The sequence below is a fragment of the Trichosurus vulpecula genome, chromosome 3 (assembly GCF_011100635.1).
Source record: "Trichosurus vulpecula isolate mTriVul1 chromosome 3, mTriVul1.pri, whole genome shotgun sequence".
Lineage (NCBI taxonomy): Eukaryota > Metazoa > Chordata > Mammalia > Diprotodontia > Phalangeridae > Trichosurus > Trichosurus vulpecula.
Window position 1 is genome coordinate 225,602,597 of NC_050575.1, and position 15,636 is coordinate 225,618,232.

At 43.2% G+C, this 15,636-nt stretch overlaps 1 protein-coding gene across 3 annotated transcripts in view; it reads left to right on the forward strand.

The window, feature by feature from the left end:
• Positions 1-15,636, forward strand: part of LOC118841756 (c-Maf inducing protein) — a 277,697-nt gene that overhangs the window by 248,551 nt on the left and 13,510 nt on the right. For all 3 annotated transcript variants that reach the window (XM_036749349.1, XM_036749348.1, XM_036749350.1), the window contains exons 11-14: positions 11,380-11,445; positions 12,637-12,663; positions 13,044-13,092; positions 14,235-14,342. In XM_036749349.1, coding sequence (XP_036605244.1) covers positions 11,380-11,445; positions 12,637-12,663; positions 13,044-13,092; positions 14,235-14,342 — 250 coding nt within the window. The remainder of the gene's footprint in view (positions 1-11,379; positions 11,446-12,636; positions 12,664-13,043; positions 13,093-14,234; positions 14,343-15,636) is intronic.

A 15,636-nucleotide genomic window follows, 5' to 3' on the forward strand; every position in this document is an offset into this window, starting at 1 on the left:
TGAGTTTCATCATGCGGTTGACACACATTTTTATAAACACATTCATGAATGAGAGCCTTGTTCTTCGTAACTCCCCTCCAGACCTCCTCTTTGGCCACATAGTCATGCCACCGGTGGTAGAAGCTGCTGCCATGTTCTGTGTATGGGTGGGTGGCCAGGACAGGGAGGAGAGCAGGAGTGGTGGGGTGAGAGTACCTAATCCAAAGGAGGAGCTCAGTCAATATTTGTTATTGATAGTGATGGAGAACCAGTGTTGGCGAAGAGCTATTTAACATATTGGGAAAAACAAATAAAGCAGATATTTCTTTGTAAAGCATGTAGAAATCAGGAGCTTAAGTCCAAATAAGAGTAGTTCAGAATTGCCATGGGAAGAACTCATATGTTATCAGAACTTGGCATGCTTAGAAGGAAGGAGGAAATTATTATAAATCAGATTCTAACAGAAGCTCAAAAAAAAAAAAGAAGCTAATGTTATCTTTGGCTGCACTAATAGATATCTAGCACCCAGCAAAGGGGAATATTAGTCCTATTATACTCTACCCAGGTCATACTCACTCTAGAGTATTGTGGGGTCAGTTCTTTTTTTTAATAATTAATTAATTAATTTTTAGTTTTCGGCATTCACTTCCAGAACTTTTAAATTTTCTCTGCTTCCCACCCCTCCCTCCTCCCCAAGATGGCATGTAATCTGATATAGGCTCTACTTATACATTTTTATTAACCATATTTTCACATTAGTCATGTTGTATAGAAAAATTAGAACGAATTGGAGGAAGCACGAGAAAGAAAAAGCAAAACAAAACAGAAAAAGAGAGCAAACAGTATGCTTTGATCTGCATTCAGACTTCATATTTCTTTCTCTGGATGTTGGTGGCATTTTCCATCATGAGCCTTTTAGAGTTGTCTTAGATCCTTGCATTGCTAAGAAGAGCCAAATCTATCAAAGTTAGTCATTGCACAATGTGGCCGTTACTGTATACAATGTTTTCCTGTTTCTGCTCCCCTCACTCAGCATCAGTTCATGTAACTCTTTTTCAGGATTTTCTGAAGTCTGCCTGCTCAACATTTCTTATAGCACAATAGTATTCCATTACATTCACATACCACAGCTTGTTCAGCCATTCCTCAATTGATGGGCATCCCCACAATTTCCAGTTCTTGGCCACCACAAAAAACTGCTATAAATATTGGGGACAACATTTTAAGAAAGATTCTATAGTATGATACATTGTGCAGGCTCTGCAGTTAGAGGACTTGGATTCAAATCCCACCTTTGATGCCTGTTATCTGCATCACTTAACTGTTAATTACTTAATTTCCCTAGGCCTCAAGTGTTTTCATTTGTAAAATGAGGGGGTTGGACTAGATGGCTTTTGAGGGCCCTTCTTGCTCTAGATCTTTGGTTCTTTGTCTAGTGGAGTATAACCAGGATTAGTTATGTTCCATGTCATACAGGGAATGACTGAGAAAACTGAACATGTTTAGCCTAAAGAAGACTTGCCCAGGGAGCTTAAGGAGGGTTTGGGGATGAAAGAGTTATGATAGATGTCTTCAAACATCAGAATGGTTTTATGTAGAAGGGGCATTTTATTTTATTTTTTTTCTGCTTGGCCTCAGAAGGTAGAACTAGGAGCAATGAAAGGTTCAGGGAAATGGACTTCAGCTCAATATTCAGGAGACCTGTATGGTCGGTAGAGCCACACAAACATGGAATAGACTTCCTCACAAAGTACCATAGAGACTACTCCACCCCCAGTTGTCACCAGAAAGAGACATCTTGGATAGATTACTTGGAAGGATCGCTATAGAAGGCATTTCTGCACTGAGCTGGAGGTTGGAATAAATCTTCTAGCTATAAAATTCTTTGAGAACGAAGTGCTTGCTGAAAGACCATAGAGTTTAAATATATGTGCCCAGCTTCAAACTGAGGGAATTGTGGGAAATTAATTGATGGTCTTCACTGAGCTCTGGGGTTAGAGGCTGATGGCTCAGAATGAAAGTTCTGACTCACAGCCTCTTGTTTCAGTTTCATGTTGTGGGATGAAGGTGTTACTTGCCATGAGATTCTGATTTCTTCTTTCATTTTTGTTGTTTAGTCATCTCAGCCTTATCCAATTCTTCATGACCCCATTTGGGGTTTTCTTGGCAGAGATACTGGAGTTGTTTGCTGCTTCTTTCTCCAGCTCATTTTACAGATGAGGAAACTGAGGCAGACAGGGTTAAGAGACTTGCTCAGGGTCACATAGCTAGTAAGTATCTGAGGCCAGAGTTGTCCTGACTTCAGACCCGGCACTCTATGTCTTGTGCCACCCAGCTGCCCTCCTTTATGTCTGTATTTGGTGGATATACCCCACCTAAGCTGTCAGTGGTTCGGCCTGGTTTTATGCCCTGCTAGAACGTTTATGGAGACTTGGTCATCCTTACTGTCTAGAAATGTCCATCCTCGTCTATCAGCCAGCAACCTTTACTTAGCTTGAGTGGACACATGCAATAGGAAATAATGTCCACAATTGCCACCCTTTTAGAGCTTCCAGTCTGATAGATAATAGAGCTATGGCTCTAGAGCTGCATAGAACCTTGGAGGCCATCCAGTCTGACTCTATTATTTCACAAATGAGAGGACTAAGACTGACTTGGTCATGCAGCCAGTGGCAGAGGTGGCATTAAAACAGGAAGAGCTCTTCCTGAGTGAAAGTCAGTACTCCATTACCTCAAACTGCCCATGAGACACATTTAAATATAGAGTGATAAGCATTGCTCCTGTCTCCTAGTGCTTCCCTCATAACAACTCCATGAGGTAGCTAGTACATGTATGATTGTGCCGTTTTTATAAACGAGGAAACTGAAGCTCATGGAGAAAAGGTGACTTAGCCCAGTTCTCACCGGTCTCCTACTAGGTATCAGAGCCAGAATGTGAACCCAGGTACTCTGACACCTGAGCCAAGCACCCTTCATAGAACTAACTTACGGAGGTCAGTGTGACAGTAAGAGGGGCAGCAAGAGGGGGCGGGGGCATGCGGCCATGATGACCAGAGTAGTTTCAAACAGTATTTTTAAGAGGAAGGATATGATTCAGCAGAAAGAATGGAGAGATTATGACAAGCTGGGGGAATGGTAAATGTGATTGTGCAAGTCAGGAACAGAGTTGGTTTGCCATGGAGGTGAAAGAGGGTTCCGAGCCACGTGAGATATCTGGCATAACGAGTGGAAACTGAGGTGTAACGGGGCATGAAGGCAGCTTGATAGAAAGTGAGGGGCTGTGATTGTTTGCAGCTCAACAAGAGCAATATGGGAGACTTTGCCTTTGAGAATGCCATACCACCAACTTAGATTCCTGTCCTTAGTCAGCACAATCTCTTCCCCAGTCATATAGGCAGGGAAAGGGGGGAGGGGGGAGAGAAAGAAGTTCCATTTTCCTCCCCATTGTGACCTCTAATTCTAAATGTTACCCACTTCTCTTAGCTATTGGCCCTGCCAGGCCTTTCTAATTTTGGTTGCATAGTCTACCCTGGACTCTAAAGTCAGTTCTTTCAGTGAGACCCTCTCTCATCTGAAATCAAAAGTCACTGCAAGTGGCAGAACTATCTGGGGCAGGGGGGAGGGGGGTCACCTTCATGAATATGGAAGTAGCTGAGAGTTATGGAATAATGAGGAAGACGATGATCCAGGTGCTGAGGCTGGGCCTACAGGTCTAGTGAGCAGCCACAGTGAAGAGCTGGAGCAAATAGTAAAGATATGTGACAAGTGCTCCCATTAGTGCAGAAATTCTGCCTGGTTTTCTAGTTACAGCAAAATTATAGGAAGTAGTGGGGTGGGGGGACCTTGTTCTGTGTAGTTCCTTACATATCCTGGATACTTAATAAATGCTAATTATGGTAGCAGAGGCTCTCTAGGGAACTCAAAGTACTCTAGAGAGATTATAACCAGGGAACCCATTCAGCAACCCTGGAAAGAAGGGAGAGCAAGTATGTGTCCTTATTTTACAATTCAAAAGTAAAACACAGAGAAGGAGAGGGATTCACTCAAGGTTACACAGCGACTAATAGGAAAGAACCAAAATTTCAAGTCTAAGACTCTCTCCACAAGTCCAAGCATATTCTCCAGAGTAGGTAAAAATATATATGAATTAATACATAGTCTGTCATTAGCAAGAAGCAGATGAGGGCAGCACTGAAAGGAAGAGAAATAAATTGTTTTCTAATATCCTCATTCCATCGCTAGCATTTTTCATCAAGGCCAAGCAGATATTCACTTTTACTATCTTCTCATGAGGCTAATAAATTCCCTACAGGAGACTCACTCATTTGGTTCCAGAGCCCTCATTGCATTCTCCAGCTGGTCATCCCCATGCTCTGAATGCTCCAAATAGCCTCTCCCTTTCCCTATTTATGAGGGTTGCCCAGGGCTACTTGTATGTTTTGACTTGTTTGAGCCACACTTGAGAATAACTTCTGCTCTGAGAGCAGATAATAGCTATGGTCTGGTGGGAAAAGTTTGAAGTGGCAGGTGTAATTGGTTGTCTCATATTTCAACGTGAGCTACTGCAAGCATTCTTGGAATGAAAGTACTCACAGGGGCATGTACAGTGTTTATGACTGACCATGTAGGCTAGGTAGGCTCAGCTCCTCCCTTCTCTTCCTTGTGGGCCCCAACCATTTGGCCCCATCCTCAGCAGTGTGAACTAATAGAGATGCGAATGTGCCAATGGTTTGTTTGGAGCATACATGTTCATTTGAATAATCCTTTTCAGTAGGATTAACAAGTCAACTAGAAATGGCAGATTTTATAGATGTATCCACATATCAGAGCATGCTGGGATGTCACAGGGTAGACTCTATTCATAAACAGAATAGGCTATACTTAGGGTAGGTATGATGCAGGTTATCCCATTTCCAGGTCAGTTGAAGGAAGGTTAGTTGCTTTGCTAAGGCTTACATTGCCTCTGTCTTTTGGCTTTCTGTTCCCAGGAACTCTCTGCTCCCTCTATTCCTACCTTAATAGGATAGTCATCAAAATCCCAATACTTCTTTCCTTTTCTCTGTTTCTAGTCTCTCCTTACTTAGCCTCTATTCAGTACTCCAACAAATAACCAAAAAGTCCCCTTGAAATGTAGACTATATTTGGCTCTCTTTTCCTCTTTTGCCCCTTCAGGAGCATTCTAGCTATACCCTGCTGCTTTTGTACAGGCCTTCCAATGTTTCACAGTTAGACCTGTCCCAGTGGTTGAAGGCAACTTGCCCGCACACTAGAAAGAAGGGAAGGCTATGCCCCCCTTACCTGAGAGGGAGCCATGCCCCTATTCAGGCTAGGAAAGAGCAGGGGAACACCTAAGAAAATGGCTTTGGTGATAACACTGTTATCCATGGTGTTTCCCCAGTAAGCCCTGTCCATGCCTCTTTATTGGGTTGCCTAGCCCAGTGATAGGCATGCCTAGGGCACTAAATTGCTATCTGGTGACCACCAGGAATGTTGTGGAGGGATAGAGGTGAAGAGTTACTGTGGGTTCCCCCTATACAAGGTACAGAGGCCTGCCTTGAAGGCTTATGCCCACTGGGAGGCAGGGAGCCAGGCACAGGGTGCATCTGTACTCATTCTCTGTGGCATCAGAGGACAAGGACTATTTAATCAAGGATTTGATGTGACTAGAATGTGAAGCCATTTGACCTCTACTAGGGAAACCCATAATGAAAATTTTGTTTTGAAATATGAACTGAGCCTTTGCTGGCCAGGTCTAAGGCCTTCCCGTCTAAGGAACTGTCAGACACCAGTAAATTCTTTTTCCATTCCACACAGAGACAGTGTGCAGACAATCTTCATGGCTTGTGGAAGACACTGTCAAGTCAGGTTCCAGGTATGGGAAGGACATGGCGTTCTTTTCAAAATCCCCCACCAATGCCTTTATGACAGACAGAGGTGCCCAGGTACTCTGCTTTTCACTGCTGTAGAGTGATGAGCCTCTGTAGAGGATACCAGCAGAATGACCCCTATTGCCCTCCCCTCCAAACCACACCAGTTTTTTGGTGGTTAGCAGCTGGTGTAGTGGAGGAGGCCTGTGAAGGCATTTAGCCCTTGTGGGAAGAAAGGGTGACATCAGAGCAATGCATAAAAACAGCCGAAGGTACTCTTGCACCTTGGCACCAGGATAACCTATTTGTCTCTTGCTTAAGGTGATGAACTGGGTTCAAAGTTATTGCATTTAGCTGTTGCTGCCTACAGTGAAGCCCTCATAACCCAGAGGCCAGCCTGACCAACCAGTTTTATGTGTGCTCATCTAGAAACTCAGTCTCTAAATGCCAGAGGCGAAAAAGGTATATAAGAAAAGTGGTTCATTCAGCATTTCCTGCACTAAATACTATAGAAAAGTTGACCTCAGACTACTGCTGAAATTTAGCAGGACCAAGGGTACCCAACTTCTTCAGATGTATGGAGGAAAATGAAAAAAATACCAGATGGACCATTAGCAAGTATTAACCTAACTGTTGATACTTTAAATAGGAGATCATGGCTCCATTGAAGTCTTGAGCTATATAGGTATATGATCAACTTTACCAGTGCTTGAAGGAAAATCCAGATTTATGTGGAATTAGATTAGCTAGCAGCTGGGTCAGAAGGGCCCAAAATCTAATTCCGCCTCAGTCACTAACTGGCTTTGTGACCTGGGGCAAATTACTTAATTGTTCTCAACCTCAGTTTCCTTATCTGTAAAATGGGGATGATGCTAGCACCTGCCTCCCAACATTGTTATACAAAATATATATGTAAAGTATTTTGTAAACCTTAAAAAACTATATAAATGCTAGTTGCTGTTGTATTATCATGATGTGATTCTTCACTCAAATTGATTGTCATGGAATTTCTGATCAGGCAGTTCTCCAATGCCTTTGCAATGTAATTTATCAGTTTATCACTTACTAATGTTAATTATAATAATAGGCAATATTTATTCAGAAAGCGCTTTTCAAATATTATCTCAAATACTGCGCTGCTAATGGGTATGGGAAGACTGGACTTGGGCAGAAGTTGTGTCTTTGTCCTACTCGGCTGAGTCGGACAGTTTCTGGCGAATGTATTAACACTAGATGAGCACCAGTGGCCAATGGACAGATAAAAGGGCTTATGTTTAGGTATGAAACAGAAGAATTGCTCCATGCTTTGCCTCTGTGAGTTCTGTGTTACTGGAGCTCTTAATCTGACACTTGCCTTTTCCATAATTCATCCACTTATCTTAGACAATCAACCTCTTCTGGGAACTCCTCTCTCTATTTGCTCAGTTTTAGAGGAAGCATTTTCTCAAGGGCCTCCGGGGCATGGTCTACATTCCACAGAATGAGGCTGCTGCTACTTGGTTGTGGGTTTCTTGGGGGTGAAGACATCAGTTTCCATTTGGAGGTAACTGAATGATAAGGATCCTAGAGATAGAGCAGGCATAGAGTGAACGGGAAATAGAAGGAACTAAGGGGCCATAAAGATAATGAAGAAAGACACATCTCTGAGCTGCCTCCCAAAGCCAGATTTTAGAAGCGTAGGCTATGGGTGTAAAAGTACCATCATCTCCCACACCCTGTAAGAGGGAAGGAAAAGGAATGCTGTGTATCTAGTCTAGATACTGCTTCCTCTTGAGTTAGCATTCACAGAGGGTGATTGTATATGACTCCTAGAAGGTATTTTGTGTTGCCTAGCATAAGACACACTGAACCCTTACCTTCATTATCTAGGTCATGGGTGTCTACTGTACTCTTAATTGCCTCCTCTGGTCAGTTGTCAATTCTTCGTTGTCCCACTTAAAATATAATGCCTACAGAGACAACAAAATACTCCAGGTATAGTCTGAGGAGCACAGAACAGTGGCACTATCAGATCTCTTGATCTGGATATGCCTGCTAGAGGACAGGGACCAATGGAAGATAATTCTAGCAAGGGATCCAATCCAGAGATGCACCCATAAATTATTCCTGGTGACTAGCAGTCCCATCAAGAAGCTAAGTGAGGCTTTTGGGACAGGAGAGATTTTAATCCAGTTGGTAAGGAAAATTCTGCACCTGTCTCATGTCTGACCCAACATGGGACAAGTCCAAAGAACCTAGACAACTATGTGTCATCCGATGCCCCTGGGATGACACAGATTGCCATTTAATTATTTCATATATCCACAGACTTTTATTGACTATTACTGTGTGTAGTCCACTGTCCTAGGTGTTAAGGTGATAAAATAATTTGGATCAGGGGTGTTTAACCTTTTTTGTGTCACAGACCACTTTGACAGTCTGGTGAATCTTATGGACCCCTTCACAGAATAATGTTTTTAATGCATAAAATGAAATAATTACAGAGGAACCTAATTCTAATGAAATAGCTATTGACATATTTTTTTTAAAGTTCATGGACCCTAGGTTAAGAATCCCTAGTTTAAATAAACATACTCCCTTCCATTGTAGAGTTTACAATCTAACAGAGACTTAAGGTAATAAGAGATATGCTCTGCATTTGTTACGTGAGATATTCATTAGAGATGCAAAAAGCCGATTGAAGGTTTGTTAATGACTTGAGGGAGTTGGGCTTTAAAGAATGAGTAGGAATTCATCAGGTTAAGGAGAAAAAGAATATTCTAGGCTTAAAAAACAATGCAAGCGAAGGCCTAAAAGAATAATTTGTTCAGGGATCCAGCTTGATTTGAGACAACATTCATGGAGGGGAGTAATTTGAGATTAAGGTGGAAGTGTAAATTGGCACTAGATTGTGGAGGTCTTGAATGCCAGGTGAAGTAAAACATAGGGAGCTCCTAAAGGCTTTTGGAAGAGAGGCATGATAGGACCAGATGGGTGCAGAAGGAAGATTAGACTGAGAGTGGTATGAGCGGTGGATTGAAGACAAAAGATAGTAAAGGTGGAAAGGCATGTTGGCAAACTACTTCAATAATACAGGTGGGTGGTAATAAAAACCTGTATTAGGCTGTTGGCCCTAGGATTGGAGAGAAGGGGATGGGTGAAAGAGATGTTGTGAAGCTGGATACAGTTTGGTAACTGACTTAATATGAGCAGTAAAGAGAGTGTCCGAGATAACCTGAAAATTAAAACCATGGGAGACTGAATGAATGGTGGCAACACAAAAAGAAGTAGTGAATCAGAAGAAAAAGATGATGGAAAGGAGAACCAGCCTGATACTCAAGAGTGGTGAACTGAAGTCCAGGCAGGTGCCATATTGTTTAAAGCATGCTGTGGTAAAAGGTGTTTCCAGGTCTCAGCACTTTCAGAGTAGAGGCTGCTGTATCCTCCTTTGGACCACAGCATGTGGGGGTGTCACCAAGTCTTCTTCCCATCCTCTATTCTATAAGTCACTCCGTCTTTTGAGCAGTTCCAGGAGAAGCACTTGGAGAGGTTTTGTATAGGGATTTGGTTAAAGAGTCAGAAGCAAGTGAGTTCCCTGGTATTTTGTTCAGACCGTGCCCAAAACCAAGATGAATGAGGGTTGCAGGGGCTGTGGAATCAATAGATTATTTTATCATCTACTTAGAAACTACAGAGATGACAGTTCAGGGATCTTTGCCCTTTCTTTTAAAGGTTTCTACTGATGGATAAGTTCTGTTCTGCTTTCTCCCAGACTCTCTTTCCCCTTCTGTGAATGTTATCAGGAAAAGTGACAGCATCTTTGGTTGATTTTGCTGAATTGCTTTCCCCCCCCTCTTTTTTTTTTAAATTCTTTGTTAGAAGAAATAGTATACTAGGGAGGGGAGTGAGAAGATAGATACACAGACAGACAGATAGATTGATTCAGAAATGAAGGTGATATAGAAACAAAAGAGCAATATTCTTTGAAAGCAACAACATTTTTAGATAGATACGTTGGAAGGGTGAAAAAGTCATCTGTAATATGTGCGGGAAAGACTTTTCTATGTCCTTTGCCATGATCTCTCATGTATATGAGAAATAAGAGATATAGGGATCAGATTGATGGGACACAAAACCCATACACCCTCTACATACACACATAGACTAATGTACCCACATACTCACACTTGTACACACACACACACACACACACACAGAGTCTCTCTCACACTTACCCTCCCCACACACATATACTCATATACCTACACTTATTCTCTCTCTCTCTCTCTCTCTTTCTCTCTCGTACACACACACTCACACCTACACTCTCTCACACTCTCTTTTTCTCACTCTCTCACACAAACCCCCCAAGTTTGATGACAGGGCCCTTGAGAGGAGGTGGGGGAAAAAAGGACTGACTGGTGACTTGGCTGTTGTGTATCCCCTACATTCATTGGAGACAGGCCGGTGCAACTCTCACTCATAGGATCACAGATTCAGAGTTCTTAGAGGCTAGGTAGGACAACCTTCCCATCTTATAGATAAAAATTCTGAGGCACAGAGAAGTCCGGTGACTTGTTAAGTGTTCCCTGGCTCGTTAGTGTCTCAGGTAGGATTTGAACCTATCAACAGGCAATCACAATTTCATGAAACTTACATGAAAAACTAAGTTCATTCTGTCCCTTTAACAAACCTAAGATTTCCTGGCTCCAAATCCAAAGCTTTTTCCACTCCATCATGTTCCCACACCCCATTGAGGAGTTGTGGTGGAGGGAGGCATCATCTTCAAAAAGTCGGTACTCATATTCCCTCATATTACTAGGGAGTTCTTGTTTACTTGAGGCTTTATATGGCTCAATGTAAAGCCTTTATTCAGCCCACTTCAATTCAATTTAATCTAGTTTCTCAAGTATTTATTAAGTATCTACTGTATGCTAGGCACTGTGAGTATAAAAATGAAAACTGACCAGGGCTTCAAGGAGCTTACTGTGGGGAAACAGTACAATACACTGGGGGCAAGGGAGTGTGGGTAAAGTGCTAACAATTGGAGAGATTTGGAAAGACTTGACTTTGGAGATGATAGAGAGCCATTGGAGTTTATTGAGTAAAGGAGTGACATGGTCAGACCTGTGCTTCAAGAAAATCACCTTGTAAGCTGAGCGGCAGATGGATTGGGGAGGGAGGAGAATTGAGGCAGGTAGATCCAATTAGGGGACTATTGCCAGATGAGGGGTGATGAGAATGGAGTTGTATGAAGGGAGGGAAAGGGACCTATCAAAGAGGTGTTGGGAGGAAGACACAACAAGGTTTGACCGTGGTTTGGATATGTGAGGTGAGTGAGAGTGAGAAGTTGAAGATGATACTGGTTAAGGTTAAGAACTTGGGTGACTAAGAGAGTGGTGGTACCCTCAGCAGAATGTTAAAGGCAGGAGGATGGGGGGGGACCATAAATAGACCCTTTGTGATAGCAAGAAGTATCCCTTCCAAAGGTTAGATCCGTCAGCCATGTTGCAAGACTGACCCCAGCTTTATCTTCATCTCCATTTTCTTCTAGGTCAGACTATGATGACTGGAGACCAGCTCTGGCTAGCTTGCTTCAACCTATTCCATTCCCCAAAGAGTAAGTCTGCCTGCCTTTCTTTTGTCCCCAGTACCTATGATAACATCTCAGACATCTGCTGAGTCCTTCCTGGTAAGGACAATTTATTTCATGAAGCCTAAGCAACCTGAGTAAGAGCTGCTGAACCATAATGAATATGGGCAGGAAACAGCATAAGATTATAGGATTTAGAGCTGAAAGCATCCATTTTATCCTCTTCATTGTACAGAGGAAGGAAGTGAGGCCCAGAGAGTTTTGGCCCTGGTCTCTGGATTGAAAGTATTAAGAGAGAGACACAGTATTCCCCTCACCTGCCCCATCCTTTTTCCTTAACCATTAACAGAATCCCATATTACCTCTCTATTCATTGAGCCTTTCTGTCTCTCATGTTCCCCTTGTTCCCATGGCACATTTATCACCAGAAAGTCAAGAGAAAAAGATCGTGGTAAAAGGGGCCTAAACAAGAATGCTTTGTCTAAGTAAGCAGGACTGAAAGTGTCTAAGTGACTCTGTTTTGATAGATTGGAGAAACTGTGCTTCTCTGGGAGGCCCATGGCATTCCCCCGGGAACCGATTAACGAGCATAGTGTTTATGAAATGCAGCTCTCAGAGGGGGTACATTACAGCCTGTAATTGCCCAATTTACTGGCCTCTCTTGTCTCCAGTGGCCCAATGCCTCGAGACCAGAGAAATCCAACTCCTGAGCACTGGCTGCCTGCTCTGTAACGCCATGGCGTCATCGCCACAGTCGGCCATTCCCTCCGCCTCTGGGGAGGAGCTGTACAGGCCGACCATGATGCAATTCACTTTTCAGAGCCATCCTTAATTGCTTTTCTGATGTACAGCGTTAATTAGCTGTGGCCTTGCCTTAATTGCAGAACAATTAATGAAGACACCTGGGTCTCTGGGACAGGAAAAAAAAACCCACCAGGTAGCTCTACTCCTGTTTACAAGTGTGTGATTCTGGGGTCATTCTCATTACTGTTATAATTTCTCTCCTTCCCTCTCACTCAGCTTATTCTTGTTTGCTGGTACCTGGGAGGATTGAAGTATTAACATATTTTTTAAATTTTTTTTTTAATTTTTAGGATCAGAGAAAAAGGGGGAATCCTTGTATAGCTTTTCCTCCAGAAGGATTACTTCGTAACTGCACTTTTTGAAAGAGCCATACAAAAACTAGTTTTCTTATGTCGTTATTTTTTTTTGTTACAGAGCTCTTGCGCATGAGAAATTTACCAAGTGAGTGTTTCTGTGATCCTTGCATTGTGGGGGTGGGGGGTACCCCCACTTTCAAGACCCTGTGTACCTCTCTGCTATCCCAGACCCCACCCATAGCAGCTCCTCCTCTTGCTTAAGGTTGGACATCATGAATGTGATCCTAGGTTTGTCGTCTCTCCCACCCAACCATTGGAATTTTCAAACCTTGTGAGTCCCTTTCTGAGAAGTGCCCTGGTACCTTTTCAATCTAGGAGTCTCATGGGCTGGCCTACTAGCTGGCTCTCCATGTCCTCATTCTTCCTTCACAACTAGCACCCTCCATCCCCACCCACCTACTCTGCCCCTCCAACATGAGCAGATAGGATGTCTCAGTGACCCAGTCCTTGGTTTGTGTCTTTCAGGGAACTGAAGTACGTGATTCAGAGATTTGCTGAAGACCCACGCCAAGAGGTGAACCTTATCTTCTCTTCCCCTTAGTAAAATGCTGTCCTGTCTGCCCTATGCTGTCAGAGAGCCCCTTTTGTACTGATGGCAGGATGTCTGAGTCTTTCGGGAGAGCCAGATCTGAAGCCCCTGAGGAGCTCTGCCAGCCAGCTTTTGTTCACAAAAGTGAACAGGCTGACAAGGCATTATACACACACACACACACACACACACACACACACACACACACACACACACACACGCACACGCACACGCACATGTGCACGCACACACACGCATGCACACACGCACAGATGGCTTGTTTGCAGAGGCTGCTGGCCGTGTGCATAAACACATGCTCCACCCTGTGTATCTGAGGTTAGCCTATGATGTCAGTGTTTTACAGTAAACTGTAACGAACAGCAGCATTTTTTCCACTCACTCAATGTTTTCTCCACTGGGTTTTCTCTATTGGCGGAGGCATTGGTTTAGAAACACACTTGCACAGGCTCTCATGCTGAGCCAAGTACAGCATTCATGTCTTCAAGTGTTTTACCTTCCTTTGCCAAAGCTGGTGATAGAGTTTCCATGAAGGCACCAGAAGAGAAAGCAGTCAAGTCCTTGGAACCTGGGCTCAGTTCCTGCTCTCACATGCTGCTGAGACCGAACCAACCTAGTCCTGCCACTCGATGAATGTTAATTGGGATTGCCCTCTCACTCCTGCTTTCAGTATATTTGGTCAAGGACAGGAGGTGTCCCTGGGTGTGGAGGAGGCCACGTCTTTATGAAGGAATCTATTGGAGGGAGAATTGTACCTCCAGTTTTAGCTGGTCTTTGATTTCACTAGGTAAAATAGACACAAACTTATGTGTTGCACTCCTGGCCTTGGGCCCAAAGACTTGGCCTTGCTGGTGTCTCAGCCCCCGTAGTACCATGTAGCTATTTGGATATCTGGTACCTAGGCTGCCATGTGTCTTTGGTGGAAAAATGGACATAAACCACTCCTTCCTAAGGCTTTCTCTGTCATTGGCCCCAGCTTCCCCGGGGAAAAATAGAAACGGTCTTCATGCTATTGTTGAGGTGACTTCTCCATGTCCAGCTTCCTAGGACCACTTATGCTACAGGTGCTTTCCATTTTTCCCTTCAAGCATCTCTCTTTTGCTTGGCAGGTCCACTCCTGTTTGCTGAGTGTGCGGACTGGCAAAGATGGCTGGTTTCAGCTCTATAGTCCTGGAGGCGTGGCTTGTGATGATGATGGAGAACTTTTTGCCAGCATGGTATGCACCTTCCGTGTTGTGAGTTTATGTTCTCTCCTCCTTTCCCCTATCTCCCTTCATTTTTGGCAGCTGAAATGAAAATGAATGGTCAGCCAGAGCTTGGTTCATCCTGTTTCTCTAACAAAATGGCCACTAGGAGTGGACTGCAATATATTTGTTGCATCCTAAGTGCTGTTAAGAGTATACTTTATGCCTTTTATCTTTATATCACAGTCATTTGGAGGTAGAAAGAAACCTTCCCCCAACTCCCAGATGGAACCTTTCTTAGGAACAAAGTAAAATAATTAAGCAAAGACACCCAACATCATGACCCCATCTATACTCTTTCTACCCTGGTATTCCCTATCTCTCCACAGTGAAAAAAGACGTATGTCACATTATCTGTTCCTTTAAGACTGTCATTGACTTTTCATTTAGAAGTTGGCTTTTCCAAATATTAAGTTTCTCTGTGTGATAGGGCTAGAGCCCAGGTATTTGAAGAAACATCAGACTAGGTTTCAAAGCTCTGTATGTCATGGGATGAAGCTATAGTAACTGGCGCCCTAGTCCACAGGTTGAACTTGGTTAAGACTTTCTCAGTCTGTGATATTTGATTGTGTACCTCTTGGGTCTGAAAGTAGTGTAAAGGGCAAGTTTTCTCTTTCTGTGGCTGAGGGGTTGGTATCTGCCCAGATGCCCAGTAGTGGCAAGGGTATGGGAAGACATAAGAACATAGATAAACAGAAGCTACAGACATCCTCCACTTATTCTTAGATGGTTGTTTTTAGCAATTCCCTCGATTCTCAATGCCTCATATAGTAAGAACCTTAAAGTGTTCATCTCCATAAGGGTGCAGAATCTCCAATGATTAGGCAAAGACAACAGCAGTTTATAAGATTTCTAACCAAATCTGGAAGTCCTTGCTGAGTATTCAAGTCTGCAGCCTTAGAGATATCATAGTAGGCCACTCTTCCATCCTCATCTCCTTGTAGTGAGTGATAGCAATATATCATGAGGCCATTTGCCTTGAATGTAATATAAACTGAATGTTACTTCAGGGACAAGGATAGGTGAAGCCACATGCTCTACAAACTAGAAACAAATAAGCAATTGTCAGTATGTAATGGCTCTTGATTCACCTCCGTCTTCTTTAGCTGCTTTTGAACTGTCTCTTCCTTGTATACTATGTGTCTGTTGTTCAGTTCTTTTCCTGTTTGTTGAATTGCTAGTGTTCACATTCAACTGTGGTCAAGCACAGTCATATGGAGAGATACTCCAAGATCTAAAATGCAGCGCCACACTTTGGTGTGTCACT